Source organism: Dermacentor silvarum, chromosome 8 (genome assembly GCF_013339745.2).
Source record: "Dermacentor silvarum isolate Dsil-2018 chromosome 8, BIME_Dsil_1.4, whole genome shotgun sequence".
Lineage (NCBI taxonomy): Eukaryota > Metazoa > Arthropoda > Arachnida > Ixodida > Ixodidae > Dermacentor > Dermacentor silvarum.
The window spans coordinates 31,020,354-31,038,909 of NC_051161.1; the positions used below are offsets into that span (position 1 = coordinate 31,020,354).

Consider the following 18,556-nt stretch of genomic DNA (forward strand, 5'->3'; position numbering starts at 1 on the left):
CTCTCTCTCTTTCTATCTCTCTGTGCGCGCGTGTGTGCGTTTGTGTGTGTGCGTGCGTGCGTTATTTATGCGCTGAAGTTTAACGACAAGGGGATATATAATGGGTGTTTTATTTAGGCGTATATTACGCGTATATTACGCTTAGTCAAAGGTGACGCTAACTGTTCAATGCCGCGGTATCGCGGTAGTAACAAGGTGCCCTTTCTTTGTCTTGCAGGAGCTCTCCGATGAGTTTAGCGAACGAAACCCCAAACCGATCCTCATTTTGCTCGTCTCCGCGTTTGAGCATGAGAGCAGGCTCAAGGAACTTGGAAAGTAAGCATGGCATTATTCATTTTCATTTGCTGTATACTTACTGTTAGTCACTTAGTTGCCAATTGATTTTCTTGTTTACTGAAATAATTAATACTACCTATAATATAATATATACTACCTATATAAATAAGCACTACCTGTGTGTTGCGCGCCACTAAAACGCTGCTGACGTACTTGCGGGCCACGAGCTTTAATAATGAAACTTTGTAAATGTATCTATAGTGTGTGTGTGCGTGTGTGTGTGTGTGTGTGCTTGTGTGTGCTCTTAAGTGTTTATACCTGTATATATCGTAATCATCACCCAGAACATGGAGTAGCATGTCAGGCGATTAGCCAGGCTAACATCTCCAGCATATCATTAAAGCTTGTATTTCTCTCACTAACTCTGCACTTAATAAACTGTTCAGCAAAATCATGTTCAAAATTTCACTGATAGACACACTGCCCATATAATTCGCGCACTTTTTTAAATGTTTCTGGTGGTCAGATACCCCGACTTTCTAGTCCTCACGAACGAAGTGCCGAATGAGTCCAAAGACTGCAAGCTTCACGGCACAATGACCGCGACAACGGACGTGGAGCTGAAGCTCTCGATGGTGAGTAGACTGTTGTTTTGCTCAAGGTCACGGGGAAGTGACGCTCGAGCTTGTTTACGGAATCTTCATAAAAGACGAATTTTAACTACTTTCAATACTAACTCTCAATAAATTTATTCTGTGGACAGCGTTCACCGACTGAAAAAATTGTGATTCCGTATTTAAAACACCTTAGCCTCGAAACATGCAGTGTATGTGGGTGCAATATTTTATTTATTTATTTATTTATTTATTTATTTATTTATTTATTTATTTATTTATTTATTTATTTATTTATTTATTTATTTATTTATTTATTTATTTATTCTTTAATTGAAGTGAATACACTCCAGGAAGGAGGCCAAAAGGCACAATGCCTGACGAGGCCCTTCACTAGAACCCGCACTATACAGATAGCTTATTGAAGTTACTGCATGAGTTGGGGGTTGCAACCCACAGCATGCAAGAATGTTCCATTACATATGCAGGTCGCAGAAATACGTTATTCTGCATTACATTGTAATAGTCATATGGCGCCTTAAAATAACAGAGTCCCACTTGTGAAACAATGTCACGACGAAGAGCTAAATTGAAGTCAGTATTGCGCGACTTATTCGTAAATGTCTGAAGTGCCGCAGCTAACGAAATGTTGATGCGTGCTTCTGTCAGACTGTTACTGAGAATACAGCTTTGCTTATTCACAAGAACTTAGCTGTTTTGTTTTCAAGTACACAGCCGTGATACAAATTGCCTTATAAGCAGGACACAACATTTTATAAAAAATTTGATCAACAGAATTGGAATCGAGTTTCTGGTTAAGGAGGAGCTTTTCCTGGAACCCAACTCCTATTCACCTTTTCAGATATGACATTCACAACTACATACTTTCACTAGGCGGACGCTGAACTGTTCTTAATGTTATTTGTTGAATTTCACAGAAAAAAAAATTGTCACTGCTCAGAGCAGATTTACGGCTGAAGAACTCAATTACTGAAAAGAAAAAAGAAAGTAATAAACGCTATAATTAACATAAATTACACATCGAGGTTCGAACTCGAAATCTTGCGTTAAATAGTGTTTAGAATTACAGAAAGTTGAGCTAGTTGGTAGGGATTCATCGTGAAAGAAGGTAAGGCGTAGAGAAGAGAACCACACAACACAAACGCTGACTATCAACTGAAGCGCGCAATATGGCGGAAAAGTAGACACAACTTCTCTGCGCATGCTCAGGTATGGTAGCGCCACCTATCAATCAGGCACACGTGCGGGTCTACGCGAGATATTACTGTGTAGGCATTTCATTTCTTCTTTATGCAAATTAATCGAAGGCTGGCTCATGTATGCGCTTCCACTACTATCAATATGCCAGGCCTCGACCATTAGACGCGTTTCTTCGTTCTTGCGCCTGCATAAAACGGCGCATTCATCGAATTTTGGCCTGCATTTATAATCTCGACAGTACAAAGAAAGGTTAGATGGCGATCCTCCGGTTAGCGACCTTTTATGCTTCGCACGTTAAACAGTGTGCTATCAAAAATGTAGTACTTGATGCGCTATTCCATAACTGTGTGCGCGTGACTCCCAGAGCCGCCTGTTGGAGCTCTCCGAAACCCTGGGCTCCAGGGGCGGCGTGTGCTTCTCGACAACGCTGGCCGTGTACCGGTACCGGCTGCACCAGGGACTGCACGGTGCCGGAGAGAGCTGCCGGCGCATGGCCGAGACCACCTTCGGCGAGGTATACATACGTCACCGCTGCGTGTACCCTCTATCGCACCCCTCTATCTTTAATGCTTCTTGCGTGATACAGTAAGCCTGTATCACACATCACGCAAACTACTTGCGTGGTACACTGCAGCGAATGAACAACTATGCTGGGAAAAAAAGTCACATGTCCGAATCCTGACTCCGACGGCCTCATTCTGATCGGGGGCAGAATGCGAGAACGTCCGCTTGCTTTTATTTAGGTGCCAGTAAAAAAACATATAGGCGGTCAAAATACGAATGCCGGAATAATGAAACGATTCTTTCTTTTCTTTCTTCTTTCTTTCTTTTCTTCCTTTTTTTTCTTCCTTTTTTTTCGTTGCGTCAGTGGTTGGAGCGGCGCACCACCTAGTAAGTCATCGAGATCGGCTGGGCGGGAATGTTGGATAAAAAGCAAGCAATGAGAGCTAAAGGATTCCTTACTTTACCTCAGAACAGAACCGGTCACTGCAAACGGCGTCCTTTGTACGTCAACTGTAGCTTTCACACGTTAAGACGTCACAGGTTAACGTGCGCGCGTTCATATTACATTCACTATACGATGTATAATGCCCTTAATTATACCGTATCAACGACTTCCCTTTGACGTGATGTAATGGTCTTCCACGTAGCGTACCTAAAAATATAGCGGCGACCATTCCTCCAGAAGCTGAGATCACGGCGGATAAGTATGTGCATAACATCCCATTGTCGACAATACAGTCTCTATTGGCATGCCCCGGGTCTCGGAAGCCATGGGCTAGGTGAACACATGGGTTTATTCACACTTGTCTGAAAGTACGAGTATGTGCTACTATATGCTTAAAAACATCAATCAAAAATATAACTGCAGTCATTATCTGTGCTTTTTTTTTCCCTACAGGCTTGTCCTCCAGAAGAATCTGCTCGCTTGGTCGAGGTTTCCTCTATGACCTCCTACACATACAACAAGTCCCACATGCTCGCATTTGAAGATGAACGGAGCCTCCGCATCAAGGCAAGCTTTGGCTATGACTATTTTACCCACAGGGACAGAAAGTACGTTTTTAAGATCAGCTACGCCTGCAAAGCTTTGTTTCAGCCTCTGTCGCCCGGAATGATTGTGCAGAGTTGTGTATTGTCATGGTTCGCTGAGGAGCCACATAATTTATTTGTACCTTCAAGGGCGTTATTGTAAAGTAAGCCAGGTGGCTGAAAAACACCGGGTCAGTTGGAGGTGTTTTGCTGTGGACCTAGCAACGGCCTCACTGTTTCTTTTCTTTTTTTTATTTACTAAAGTGACAGCGTAGACCACGAAGACGCTCCTGCGGCGATATTCTCTGCATGGAGAGGAAAAAAAATCACTCCTTCAAGGGATCGAGGATGCACTCCACGATCCTCGTTATCCATATTAAACATTAAAACTGGAATTGGTGTCACTACTACGTTCCCTGTCGATTTCTATTTAGTAATACTTAACGTGCACCCGCCCGTCTCAAATTGCTAAGCCGCGTTCTTATTTGTCACCAACGGGCATGGTAGCATGGTAGCATGGTAGCTTCCAATAAGTCCCATGTCAACATTTACGTACGCTCCACGAAAGCCCATGCCTCTGTGTTGTGCTGCTGAGCCCAATGTTGCGGGTTCGATTCCCAGCGCCCGCGTTGTGCATGATGGGAGAACTTGACGTATATCGTGGTCCGAGGTTGCCCTCGGTCGCTAAACTCAATCGGTCAAATAAAATACAGTAACGCTGTAAGAATGACTAATTGGTTGCGCGCGTTGAAGACTGCGCAAAACGTGCGCACAACGGTTTCTTGTTTGTTTTATCCAAAATGTGAACGATACAACACGAATGCACCTTTTTCCCAATGACCACAGATGGACACGTTCCTGAGCCGCTACCAGCGTGGCTGCGTGGTGGTGTTCGGCGCTGACATGGACACTGCAGCGAGCAATTGCACCGGCGCTCAGCACTTCGCGCGCCTCAAGACGCTTCGCTCCCTCCTGGAAAGGGCAGCAATGCTCTCTTAGTTTCAGTCGTAACTGATAAAACAGAGAACGCAGCGTTCAAAAAATGTAAATAATAAAAAAGGCACTGCTTTGCAGAAGTGTTACCAACTGATGTGTGTATGTCCGTTTCTTTCGCCCTGGCCAACAAGTCACGCCAATGGCATTGCGTGTAATGCGCCTTATAGTGCGCAGTCAATGTAGTTTGCATTTTAAAGCAGTAGCATATAATACAGTATACTTACGACCTTCGTTCTTGGTGACAATGCAAAATAATGTAGCAGACCCCGGAGGTAGTTCAATGAAAGGCATGCAAGGGTCGATCTTGATAACATATTGCGTGATATGAATATTGTCAAGTGAAGGCCTAGCAGCTCCGACTCGACCACATGAAGCGAACAGACACCGAATCCAGAGAAAGCATAAATGATATTAAATTCAAGTTAATTAAAATGTAGAAATAAGTAAAAAGAAACTGAAAGTAGACCAAAAGAATCCGCATTAGGCGGATGGGGTCTGAAGGTGGGATTAGAACCACGACCTCTGGCGTCATAGCCCAACGCGCTAAGAATTAGTCCACATACCTATTTTAGGGGCGAAGCTCCTTATAGCGGCACCCGTTCGTCCCCGTCGTAGTAGGTAACCACGTCTAGTTTTATGAATTGCTCAATAGATGGCGTTGTGTGTCCGTATGTGTATGTATACCCATATATACATATATATGTATACGTATAGTATAACCGGAAGCCGACTTCCGCTTCCGGAAGCCAGCTTCCGGCTTCCGGAGAACGCTTCCGGCGTTTTATGAAAAAAAAATCCGAAAGTTGTGTCCGTAGCGCGGAATCGAACCAGGGACCCCTCGCTTCCGAACGCGCGGCGCTAACCACTACGCCACGAAGCGCACATAGACACACGCACCACGATGGCAATAAATACCCAACATTAACGAAAGGCCGCGTTTCTAGCGCGTTTCTAACGCGTTTGTGCTAGCGCGTTACGGCCCGTGTAAGAAGCTGGTGTAAGACGCTGTGGCCTCTCCGCCTTACCTTCAACGCGTTTCGAACGCGCTGCCCAAGGCGGTGGCAAGTCAAGTTCAAGTCGAGGAGCGTTTATGAATACGGGAGGTATACTCTCTCAGCAGTCATTGATGGCGTCGGCAAACGCGGTGCACGTTCCGGCATGTGTAAATGGCTGCGTAAGACGCTGTGGCCGCTGCCCCTTACTAGAGAGTACTGCACGTTTCTAACGCGTTTGTGCTAGCGTCCCCTTAAGCGGGAGATCCGATGATTCCCTCCGGAGCTTCGCCCACTCATCATCATTCACCCCGTGGATATGCTGTGATTTTTCTTACTTGTTATTTATTGTATCGTGTAATACTGTATGCCAGAACTGCACAAGCACTAAACAACATATCACTTAGTGATGTCCCGAAAAGGACCTATAAAGCAAAATATTTTACAAAAACGCAACTCGGCACGAAGTGGTTTATTCATCGTGGAAATTGGTATGATTACGTGCATTCGCATGGAGAGCGAAGAGAGAGAGAGAGAGAGAGAGAGAGAGAGAGAAAACATTTATTTGGACCATCGAGGTCGTTGACCTTGAGAGCGAAGTATATGTCCCGAACCAACGCTTCCCAGAGCAGTGAGTTAATTGACCCAGCTGCGCAGAAATTTTAATGGGCTATCATCATCATCATCAACCTGTATTTAGGTCCACTGCAGGACGAAGGCCTCTCCCTGCGATCTCCAATTATCCCTGTCTTGCGCTAGCTGATCCTAACTTGCACCTGCAAATTTCCTAACTTCATTACCCCACCTAGTTTTCTGCCGTCCTCGACTGCACTTCCTTTCTCTTGGTATCCATCAATTAAATGCAACTAAATGCAATTAAACCTTTTAAATGCGAAGCATTTCTTGGCGAACATTTGCTACTTTGACAGTATCTATCTATTTATCTAGCCGCCTACGTCTTTGTGCTCTCATGGTCGTTTCATTGACATGGTAAGTACCAAAATTGGTATACTATGACAAGAATATATGACGAACAAATGATATGTCATGACATTCATGTCATGACATGCGTGTTATGTAGGTCATAAAACAGCCACCTACGTCTTGGTACCCTCATGGTCATTTAGTTAACTGGGTAGGTACCAAAATTTGCATAGTATTACAGGACTGTATGACGAACATAAGTGAAAGGTAATGACAAATGTCATGACATGCGTGTCATGCAGGTCACGACAATGACCCAGCGAAAAAGATTAACACTCAAAATCCACTGAAATGGGTTCGGACGTTGGCACTAAGTTAAGGAAACACTAAAGGACGCTGATGGAAGTCATGGTCATGAGCATGACTCAGCAAAAATGACAATGACTCAGCGAAAAAAGAATAACACTCAAAAGCCACTGAAACTGGTTCTGACGTGAGTACTAATTGAAGGACACACTAAAGAATGATGGTAGAAGTCACAGTCATGACCATTACTGAGCAAAAATGACAATGATTCAGCGAAAAAAGATTAACACTGAAAGCCCACTGTAATGGGCTCGGACGTGGGCACTAAGGGAAGGAAACACTAAAGGATGATGGTGGAAATCATACTCATGAGCATGACTAAGCATAATTGACAATGACTCAGAGAAAAAAGATTAACACTTGAACGTCACTGAAATGGGTTCTGACGTGGGTACTAAGTGAAGGAAACACTAAAGAATAATGGTAGATGTCATAATCAGGACCATGACTGAGCAAAAACGACAATGCCTCAGCGAAAAAAAAGATTTACACTCAAAAACCAATGGAATATGAGTTCGGATGTGGTACTAATTGAAGGAAAAGGCTAAAGGTTGATGGTCGAAGTCATGGTGATGAGCATGACTAAGGCTTTCGCCTTAAGGTATCTCAGGTGTAGCTAAAAGGACTCCTGAGGACTCATGACATGAATATCATGACATGCGTGTCATGCAGGTCATGAAAGAGCTGCTTACGTCTTGGTGCTCTCATGGTCGTTTCGTTAACTTGGAAGGCACACTGCATTACATAACATCGATTCCCACAGGGCGTGGGATCTGTCGGCTTTTTTTTCCAAGAAAGTCACTCCGCACAAATCTGTTTATTCATCGTGGAAATGGGCGCAAGCACGTGCATCCGCATGGAGAGCGAATTATATGTCGCGAACCAATGCTTCACACATCAGTGAGTCGACCCGGCTGCGCAGATATTTTAATGGGCTATAGGCTTACCTTTTTTTCCTAGAAAGTCACTCTGCACAAATCTGTTTATTCATCGTGGAAATGGGCGTAAGCACGTGCACTCGCACGGAGAGCGAATTATATGTCGCGAACCAACGCTTCACAGATCAGTGAGTCGACCCGGCTGCGCAGATATTTTAATGGGCTATAGGCTTACCTTTTTTTCCTAGAAAGTCACTCTGCACAAATCTGTTTATTCATCGTGGAAATGGGCGTAAGCACGTGCACTCGCACGGAGAGCGAAGCATATGTCGCGAACCAACGCTTCACAGATCAGTGAGTCGACCCGGCTGCGCAGATATTTTAATGGGCTATAGGCTTACCTTTTTTCCTAGAAAGTCACTCTGCACAAATCTGTTTATTCATCGTGGAAATGGGCGTAAGCACGTGCACTCGCACGGAGAGCGAAGCATATGTCGCGAACCAACGCTTCACAGATCAGTGAGTCGACCCGGCTGCGCAGATATTTTAATGGGCTATAGGCTTACCTTTTTTTCCTAGAAAGTGACTCTGCACAAATCGGTTTAATCATCGTGGAAATGGGCGTAAGCACGTGCACTCGCACGGAGAGCGAAGCATATGTCGCGAACCAACGCTTCACAGATCAGTGAGTCGACCCGGCTGCGCAGATATTTTAATGGGCTATAGGCTTACCTTTTTTTCCTAGAAAGTGACTCTGCACAAATCGGTTTAATCATCGTGGAAATGGGCGTAAGCACGTGCACTCGCACGGAGAGCGAATTATATGTCGCGAACCAACGCTTCACAGATCAGTGAGTCGACCCGGCTGCGCAGATATTTTAATGGGCTATAGGCTTACCTTTTTTTCCTAGAAAGTCACTCTGCACAAATCTGTTTATTCATCGTGGAAATGGGCGTAAGCACGTGCACTCGCACGGAGAGCGAAGCATATGTCGCGAACCAACGCTTCACAGATCAGTGAGTCGACCCGGCTGCGCAGATATTTTAATGGGCTATAGGCTTACCTTTTTTTCCTAGAAAGTCACTCTGCACAAATCTGTTTATTCATCGTGGAAATGGGCGTAAGCACGTGCACTCGCACGGAGAGCGAATTATATGTCGCGAACCAACGCTTCACAGATCAGTGAGTCGACCCGGCTGCGCAGATATTTTAATGGGCTATAGGCTTACCTTTTTTTTCCTAGAAAGTCACTCTGCACAAATCTGTTTATTCATCGTGGAAATGGGCGTAAGCACGTGCACTCGCACGGAGAGCGAAGTATATGTCGCGAACCAACGCTTCACAGATCAGTGAGTCGACCCGGCTGCGCAGATATTTTAATGGGCTATAGGCTTACCTTTTTTTCCTAGAAAGTCACTCTGCACAAATCTGTTTATTCATCGTGGAAATGGGCGTAAGCACGTGCACTCGCACGGAGAGCGAATTATATGTCGCGAACCAACGCTTCACAGATCAGTGAGTCGACCCGGCTGCGCAGATATTTTAATGGGCTATAGGCTTACCTTTTTTTCCTAGAAAGTCACTCTGCACAAATCTGTTTATCATCGTGGAAATGGGCGTAAGCACGTGCACTCGCACGGAGAGCGAATTATATGTCGCGAACCAACGCTTCACAGATCAGTGAGTCGACCCGGCTGCGCAGATATTTTAATGGGCTATAGGCTTACCTTTTTTTCCTAGAAAGTGACTCTGCACAAATCGGTTTAATCATCGTGGAAATGGGCGTAAGCACGTGCACTCGCACGGAGAGCGAAGTATATGTCGCGAACCAACGCTTCACAGATCAGTGAGTCGACCCGGCTGCGCAGATATTTTAATGGGCTATAGGCTTACCTTTTTTTCCTAGAAAGTCACTCTGCACAAATCTGTTTATTCATCGTGGAAATGGGCGTAAGCACGTGCACTCGCACGGAGAGCGAAGCATATGTCGCGAACCAACGCTTCACAGATCAGTGAGTCGACCCGGCTGCGCAGATATTTTAATGGGCTATAGGCTTACCTTTTTCTTCCAAGAATGTCACTCTGCACAAATCGGTTTAATCATCGTGGAAATGGGCGTAAGCACGTGCATTAGCATGGAGAGCGAATTATATGTCGCGAACCAACGCTTCACAGATCAGTGAGTCGACCCGGCTGCGCAGATATTTTAATGGGCTATAGGCTTACCTTTTTCTTCCAAGAAAGTCACTCTGCACAAATCGGTTTAATCATCGTGGAAATGGGCGTAAGCACGTGCACTCGCACGGAGAGCGAATTATATGTCGCGAACCAACGCTTCACAGATCAGTGAGTCGACCCGGCTGCGCAGATATTTTAATGGGCTATAGGCTTACCTTTTTCTTCCAAGAATGTCACTCTGCACAAATCGGTTTAATCATCGTGGAAATGGGCGTAAGCACGTGCATTAGCATGGAGAGCGAATTATATGTCGCGAACCAACGCTTCACAGATCAGTGAGTCGACCCGGCTGCGCAGATATTTTAATGGGCTATAGGCTTACCTTTTTTTCCTAGAAAGTCACTCTGCACAAATCTGTTTATTCATCGTGGAAATGGGCGTAAGCACGTGCACTCGCACGGAGAGCGAAGCATATGTCGCGAACCAACGCTTCACAGATCAGTGAGTCGACCCGGCTGCGCAGATATTTTAATGGGCTATAGGCTTACCTTTTTCTTCCAAGAATGTCACTCTGCACAAATCGGTTTAATCATCGTGGAAATGGGCGTAAGCACGTGCACTCGCACGGAGAGCGAATTATATGTCGCGAACCAACGCTTCACAGATCAGTGAGTCGACCCGGCTGCGCAGATATTTTAATGGGCTATAGGCTTACCTTTTTTTCCTAGAAGTCACTCTGCACAAATCGGTTTATTCATCGTGGAAATGGGCGTAAGCACGTGCACTCGCACGGAGAGCGAATTATATGTCGCGAACCAACGCTTCACAGATCAGTGAGTCGACCCGGCTGCGCAGATATTTTAATGGGCTATAGGCTTACCTTTTTTTCCTAGAAAGTCACTCTGCACAAATCTGTTTATTCATCGTGGAAATGGGCGTAAGCACGTGCACTCGCACGGAGAGCGAAGCATATGTCGCGAACCAACGCTTCACAGATCAGTGAGTCGACCCGGCTGCGCAGATATTTTAATGGGCTATAGGCTTACCTTTTTTTCCTAGAAAGTCACTCTGCACAAATCTGTTTATTCATCGTGGAAATGGGCGTAAGCACGTGCACTCGCACGGAGAGCGAAGCATATGTCGCGAACCAACGCTTCACAGATCAGTGAGTCGACCCGGCTGCGCAGATATTTTAATGGGCTATAGGCTTACCTTTTTTTCCTAGAAAGTCACTCTGCACAAATCTGTTTATTCATCGTGGAAATGGGCGTAAGCACGTGCACTCGCACGGAGAGCGAAGCATATGTCGCGAACCAACGCTTCACAGATCAGTGAGTCGACCCGGCTGCGCAGATATTTTAATGGGCTATAGGCTTACCTTTTTTTCCTAGAAAGTCACTCTGCACAAATCTGTTTATTCATCGTGGAAATGGGCGTAAGCACGTGCACTCGCACGGAGAGCGAAGCATATGTCGCGAACCAACGCTTCACAGATCAGTGAGTCGACCCGGCTGCGCAGATATTTTAATGGGCTATAGGCTTACCTTTTTTTCCTAGAAAGTCACTCTGCACAAATCTGTTTATTCATCGTGGAAATGGGCGTAAGCACGTGCACTCGCACGGAGAGCGAAGCATATGTCGCGAACCAACGCTTCACAGATCAGTGAGTCGACCCGGCTGCGCAGATATTTTAATGGGCTATAGGCTTACCTTTTTTTCCTAGAAAGTCACTCTGCACAAATCTGTTTATTCATCGTGGAAATGGGCGTAAGCACGTGCACTCGCACGGAGAGCGAAGCATATGTCGCGAACCAACGCTTCACAGATCAGTGAGTCGACCCGGCTGCGCAGATATTTTAATGGGCTATAGGCTTACCTTTTTTTCCTAGAAAGTCACTCTGCACAAATCGGTTTATCATCGTGGAAATGGGCGTAAGCACGTGCACTCGCACGGAGAGCGAAGTATATGTCGCGAACCAACGCTTCACAGATCAGTGAGTCGACCCGGCTGCGCAGATATTTTAATGGGCTATAGGCTTACCTTTTTTTCCTAGAAAGTCACTCTGCACAAATCTGTTTATTCATCGTGGAAATGGGCGTAAGCACGTGCACTCGCACGGAGAGCGAAGCATATGTCGCGAACCAACGCTTCACAGATCAGTGAGTCGACCCGGCTGCGCAGATATTTTAATGGGCTATAGGCTTACCTTTTTTTCCTAGAAAGTCACTCTGCACAAATCTGTTTATTCATCGTGGAAATGGGCGTAAGCACGTGCACTCGCACGGAGAGCGAATTATATGTCGCGAACCAACGCTTCACAGATCAGTGAGTCGACCCGGCTGCGCAGATATTTTAATGGGCTATAGGCTTACCTTTTTTTCCTAGAAAGTCACTCTGCACAAATCTGTTTATTCATCGTGGAAATGGGCGTAAGCACGTGCACTCGCACGGAGAGCGAAGCATATGTCGCGAACCAACGCTTCACAGATCAGTGAGTCGACCCGGCTGCGCAGATATTTTAATGGGCTATAGGCTTACCTTTTTTTCCTAGAAAGTCACTCTGCACAAATCTGTTTATCATCGTGGAAATGGGCGTAAGCACGTGCACTCGCACGGAGAGCGAAGTATATGTCGCGAACCAACGCTTCACAGATCAGTGAGTCGACCCGGCTGCGCAGATATTTAATGGGCTATAGGCTTACCTTTTTTTCCTAGAAAGTCACTCTGCACAAATCTGTTTATTCATCGTGGAAATGGGCGTAAGCACGTGCACTCGCACGGAGAGCGAAGCATATGTCGCGAACCAACGCTTCACAGATCAGTGAGTCGACCCGGCTGCGCAGATATTTTAATGGGCTATAGGCTTACCTTTTTTTCCTAGAAAGTCACTCTGCACAAATCTGTTTATTCATCGTGGAAATGGGCGTAAGCACGTGCACTCGCACGGAGAGCGAAGCATATGTCGCGAACCAACGCTTCACAGATCAGTGAGTCGACCCGGCTGCGCAGATATTTTAATGGGCTATAGGCTTACCTTTTTTTCCTAGAAAGTCACTCTGCACAAATCTGTTTATTCATCGTGGAAATGGGCGTAAGCACGTGCACTCGCACGGAGAGCGAAGCATATGTCGCGAACCAACGCTTCACAGATCAGTGAGTCGACCCGGCTGCGCAGATATTTTAATGGGCTATAGGCTTACCTTTTTTTCCTAGAAAGTCACTCTGCACAAATCTGTTTATTCATCGTGGAAATGGGCGTAAGCACGTGCACTCGCACGGAGAGCGAAGCATATGTCGCGAACCAACGCTTCACAGATCAGTGAGTCGACCCGGCTGCGCAGATATTTTAATGGGCTATAGGCTTACCTTTTTTTCCTAGAAAGTCACTCTGCACAAATCTGTTTATTCATCGTGGAAATGGGCGTAAGCACGTGCACTCGCACGGAGAGCGAAGCATATGTCGCGAACCAACGCTTCACAGATCAGTGAGTCGACCCGGCTGCGCAGATATTTTAATGGGCTATAGGCTTACCTTTTTTTCCTAGAAAGTCACTCTGCACAAATCGGTTTATTCATCGTGGAAATGGGCGTAAGCACGTGCACTCGCACGGAGAGCGAAGTATATGTCGCGAACCAACGCTTCACAGATCAGTGAGTCGACCCGGCTGCGCAGATATTTTAATGGGCTATAGGCTTACCTTTTTTTCCTAGAAAGTCACTCTGCACAAATCTGTTTATTCATCGTGGAAATGGGCGTAAGCACGTGCACTCGCACGGAGAGCGAAGCATATGTCGCGAACCAACGCTTCACAGATCAGTGAGTCGACCCGGCTGCGCAGATATTTTAATGGGCTATAGGCTTACCTTTTTTTCCTAGAAAGTCACTCTGCACAAATCTGTTTATTCATCGTGGAAATGGGCGTAAGCACGTGCACTCGCACGGAGAGCGAAGCATATGTCGCGAACCAACGCTTCACAGATCAGTGAGTCGACCCGGCTGCGCAGATATTTTAATGGGCTATAGGCTTACCTTTTTTTCCTAGAAAGTCACTCTGCACAAATCTGTTTATTCATCGTGGAAATGGGCGTAAGCACGTGCACTCGCACGGAGAGCGAAGCATATGTCGCGAACCAACGCTTCACAGATCAGTGAGTCGACCCGGCTGCGCAGATATTTTAATGGGCTATAGGCTTACCTTTTTTTCCTAGAAAGTCACTCTGCACAAATCTGTTTATTCATCGTGGAAATGGGCGTAAGCACGTGCACTCGCACGGAGAGCGAAGCATATGTCGCGAACCAACGCTTCACAGATCAGTGAGTCGACCCGGCTGCGCAGATATTTTAATGGGCTATAGGCTTACCTTTTTTTCCTAGAAAGTCACTCTGCACAAATCTGTTTATTCATCGTGGAAATGGGCGTAAGCACGTGCACTCGCACGGAGAGCGAAGCATATGTCGCGAACCAACGCTTCACAGATCAGTGAGTCGACCCGGCTGCGCAGATATTTTAATGGGCTATAGGCTTACCTTTTTTTCCTAGAAAGTCACTCTGCACAAATCTGTTTATTCATCGTGGAAATGGGCGTAAGCACGTGCACTCGCACGGAGAGCGAAGCATATGTCGCGAACCAACGCTTCACAGATCAGTGAGTCGACCCGGCTGCGCAGATATTTTAATGGGCTATAGGCTTACCTTTTTTTCCTAGAAAGTCACTCTGCACAAATCTGTTTATTCATCGTGGAAATGGGCGTAAGCACGTGCACTCGCACGGAGAGCGAAGCATATGTCGCGAACCAACGCTTCACAGATCAGTGAGTCGACCCGGCTGCGCAGATATTTTAATGGGCTATAGGCTTACCTTTTTTTCCTAGAAAGTCACTCTGCACAAATCTGTTTATTCATCGTGGAAATGGGCGTAAGCACGTGCACTCGCACGGAGAGCGAAGCATATGTCGCGAACCAACGCTTCACAGATCAGTGAGTCGACCCGGCTGCGCAGATATTTTAATGGGCTATAGGCTTACCTTTTTTTCCTAGAAAGTGACTCTGCACAAATCGGTTTAATCATCGTGGAAATGGGCGTAAGCACGTGCACTCGCACGGAGAGCGAAGCATATGTCGCGAACCAACGCTTCACAGATCAGTGAGTCGACCCGGCTGCGCAGATATTTTAATGGGCTATAGGCTTACCTTTTTTTCCTAGAAAGTCACTCTGCACAAATCTGTTTATTCATCGTGGAAATGGGCGTAAGCACGTGCACTCGCACGGAGAGCGAAGCATATGTCGCGAACCAACGCTTCACAGATCAGTGAGTCGACCCGGCTGCGCAGATATTTTAATGGGCTATAGGCTTACCTTTTTTTCCTAGAAAGTCACTCTGCACAAATCTGTTTATTCATCGTGGAAATGGGCGTAAGCACGTGCACTCGCACGGAGAGCGAAGCATATGTCGCGAACCAACGCTTCACAGATCAGTGAGTCGACCCGGCTGCGCAGATATTTTAATGGGCTATAGGCTTACCTTTTTTTCCTAGAAAGTCACTCTGCACAAATCTGTTTATTCATCGTGGAAATGGGCGTAAGCACGTGCACTCGCACGGAGAGCGAAGCATATGTCGCGAACCAACGCTTCACAGATCAGTGAGTCGACCCGGCTGCGCAGATATTTTAATGGGCTATAGGCTTACCTTTTTTTCCTAGAAAGTCACTCTGCACAAATCTGTTTATTCATCGTGGAAATGGGCGTAAGCACGTGCACTCGCACGGAGAGCGAAGCATATGTCGCGAACCAACGCTTCACAGATCAGTGAGTCGACCCGGCTGCGCAGATATTTTAATGGGCTATAGGCTTACCTTTTTTTCCTAGAAAGTCACTCTGCACAAATCTGTTTATTCATCGTGGAAATGGGCGTAAGCACGTGCACTCGCACGGAGAGCGAAGCATATGTCGCGAACCAACGCTTCACATCACAGATCAGTGAGTCGACCCGGCTGCGCAGATATTTTAATGGGCTATAGGCTTACCTTTTTTTCCTAGAAAGTCACTCTGCACAAATCTGTTTATTCATCGTGGAAATGGGCGTAAGCACGTGCACTCGCACGGAGAGCGAAGCATATGTCGCGAACCAACGCTTCACAGATCAGTGAGTCGACCCGGCTGCGCAGATATTTTAATGGGCTATAGGCTTACCTTTTTTTCTTTTTTCAAGAATATCACTCTGGTCAAATCGGTGTATTCATCGTGGCAATCGGCGTAAGCAAGTGCGTTCGCATGGAGAGCGAAGTCACGCAGACCGAAGTCATGGAGAGCCGGCGTCGAGATGCGACGTACATGCTGCATTTCGCGCCGGCCTCGTCACCCAGAATAGACCGCATCAGCGTCTCGTCGAGCAAGGTAGTGCACAATAATCGTTTTTTCTTTTCTTTTCTGCTGCGCGGCGCATTTGCGTGTGGCGCTGTTGTGCGCGTCGCATCAGATGATTTACCGAAGTCACGTACCATAGCTGGTGATGTTGCAGGCAGTGCGTTGAAGGAGGAGGTGAAAAGAAAGGGAGAAGGCAGGGACATTAACCAGAAAAAATTGACCGCCCTTCCACTATATTAAACACAATATTTCCCGCCTCGAAAAGGTACAGAGGAAGGCTGTACGGTTTATTTATTTATTTACTCGAAATTTTCCCCGTATGACTCACCCTCTGAAATAATGCAGGCTAATGGAATTCAATGTCTCGAACAAAGAAGGAAAGCGTTACGTTTACAATTTCTTTTCTTGCTGTGGAATCGGCACCTAGCAATCAATCCATCACCCTATCTATCATCTTCTAGATCAAGGCATACTCGCCACCATCATCCTACTTCGCTGACACCCTATTTTGCACGAACAGATTTATTCAAGTTTTCATTTTTTCCTCGCACTGTAACTGATTGGAATGATTCTTTATTGCCTTTCGCCTCAATTTGATGTTTTTGAAACGTTATTAACTCTGTTGTATTTGCCTTGTTTACCTTTTTACTCACCCTGCTTGGACCTGTACAAGGTTTGCAGTATTGAATAAATAAATAAATAAATACTGTTAAGAGGGGTGTAAGCGAAGCGTGTGTTGACTCGTTTATGGCACGATTGCGTGCCGAGGACGAGCGCGAGCGCAAACCGAGGAGCGCCAACGAGCCAGCTGCGGAAGACTTCCACTCCGTGAAAGTCGTTAACCAGCGAAGCTGAAACGTACGGCTCCAGTGTTTATCCCTGGGTTAATCCCGAGGTAACCGCCCCCCCCCCCCCCCCCCTCGTATTCATAAACGCTCCTCGACTTGAACTTGACTTGCCACCGCCTTGGGCAGCGCGTTCGAAACGCGTTGAAGGCGGTAGCAAGTCAAGTTCAAGTCGAGGAGCGTTTATGAATACGGGGGTCTCAGCAGTCATGTGATGGCGTCGGCAAACGCGGTGCACGTTCCGGCATGTGTAAACGGCTGCGTAAGACGCTGTGGCCTCTCCCCCTTACTAGAGAGCACTGCACGTTTCTAACGCGTTTATGCTAGCGTCCCCTTAAGCGGGAGATGGTGCAATTATAATGAAGGGCGCTGTTATAAAATAGGAATGACGTCACATATGGCGCGTGTCATTGGTGGAAGTCAATCGTTCGATTTAGTGCGGCGAGACTGGGCGAATTACACGGAAGATTCACGGTTTACCAATGATTCCCTCCGGAGCTTCGCCCACTCATCATCATTCACCCCGTGGATATGCGGTGTTTTTTTTAGTGTTCCATCGCCGGCACAGGCTAGCGTATACAAGCTTCGCTTGAATATTTGGAGGACGATAAGTTTCGCCTTAACGAGTGGAACGCGATAGCATTTTAAGATCCCCGACTGCTTCGTCTCACGCTTCCCGGCAACTGCAGCTTATGTAACCGTAATGTTTACCGGGAAACATTGGCGGCGTACGCTATGCATGAAGGCGAGCGTTCTGGAACGCGGCCTCTTGTGTGGGCCGATCCCTGAGGTTGTGCACAACCGCGTAAAAAACAACAACACAATTTTCAGGTTTCTGTTATTGCTTTGCACTTTTAACATTTCAGTCTGAGAAGATTTAACATAAAAGGCACGCGCTGTCGGTGTTTTATTTCGTAACATTTATTTGTGGGCTGTCATTAGAAAAATTCCGATGAATGTAAGACAAGGTATGAGCAACTTAAGTGATAGAATGGTGTGGCAATATAACCCGCATATACTGCATGTCGTATAGCAAGGCGTGGCATATACATATACCTAAATATATACAGAAATTTTCGCACGCGGGACGCTGGACTCGGACACCGGATTTTCTGCGACCCGGGGCCCTTAACGCTGTCGCGTTAAAACCGTCCGATTGGCTATCCTACGCTGGGGGTTTGATATTGCGTTTAAGCGTGTGGCCAACCTCCGGCAGGAAGTGCACTTATTCAAGAGAAGGGACGCATCGGCTTTAATTTGAAATTTTGGCTGTTCTTGTGCCGTGCAGCGGTTTGATATTTTGCGGACACGATCGTTGGCGTGTGATCTACGCACCATGCTTGTCTGTTTGCAGTGGCCAAACC

General features: G+C 46.3%; 1 protein-coding gene across 2 annotated transcripts in view; it reads left to right on the plus strand.

Moving 5' to 3' along the window:
• Positions 1 to 4,720, plus strand: part of LOC119462053 (uncharacterized) — a 37,688-nt gene extending 32,968 nt beyond the window's left edge. For both annotated transcript variants that reach the window (XM_037723405.2, XM_049673286.1), the window contains 5 exons: positions 218 to 315; positions 803 to 911; positions 2,476 to 2,625; positions 3,514 to 3,627; positions 4,491 to 4,720. In XM_037723405.2, coding sequence (XP_037579333.2) covers positions 218 to 315; positions 803 to 911; positions 2,476 to 2,625; positions 3,514 to 3,627; positions 4,491 to 4,643 — 624 coding nt within the window. In that variant the 3' untranslated portion in view covers positions 4,644 to 4,720. The remainder of the gene's footprint in view (positions 1 to 217; positions 316 to 802; positions 912 to 2,475; positions 2,626 to 3,513; positions 3,628 to 4,490) is intronic.
• Positions 4,721 to 18,556: the final 13,836 nt, after the last annotated feature.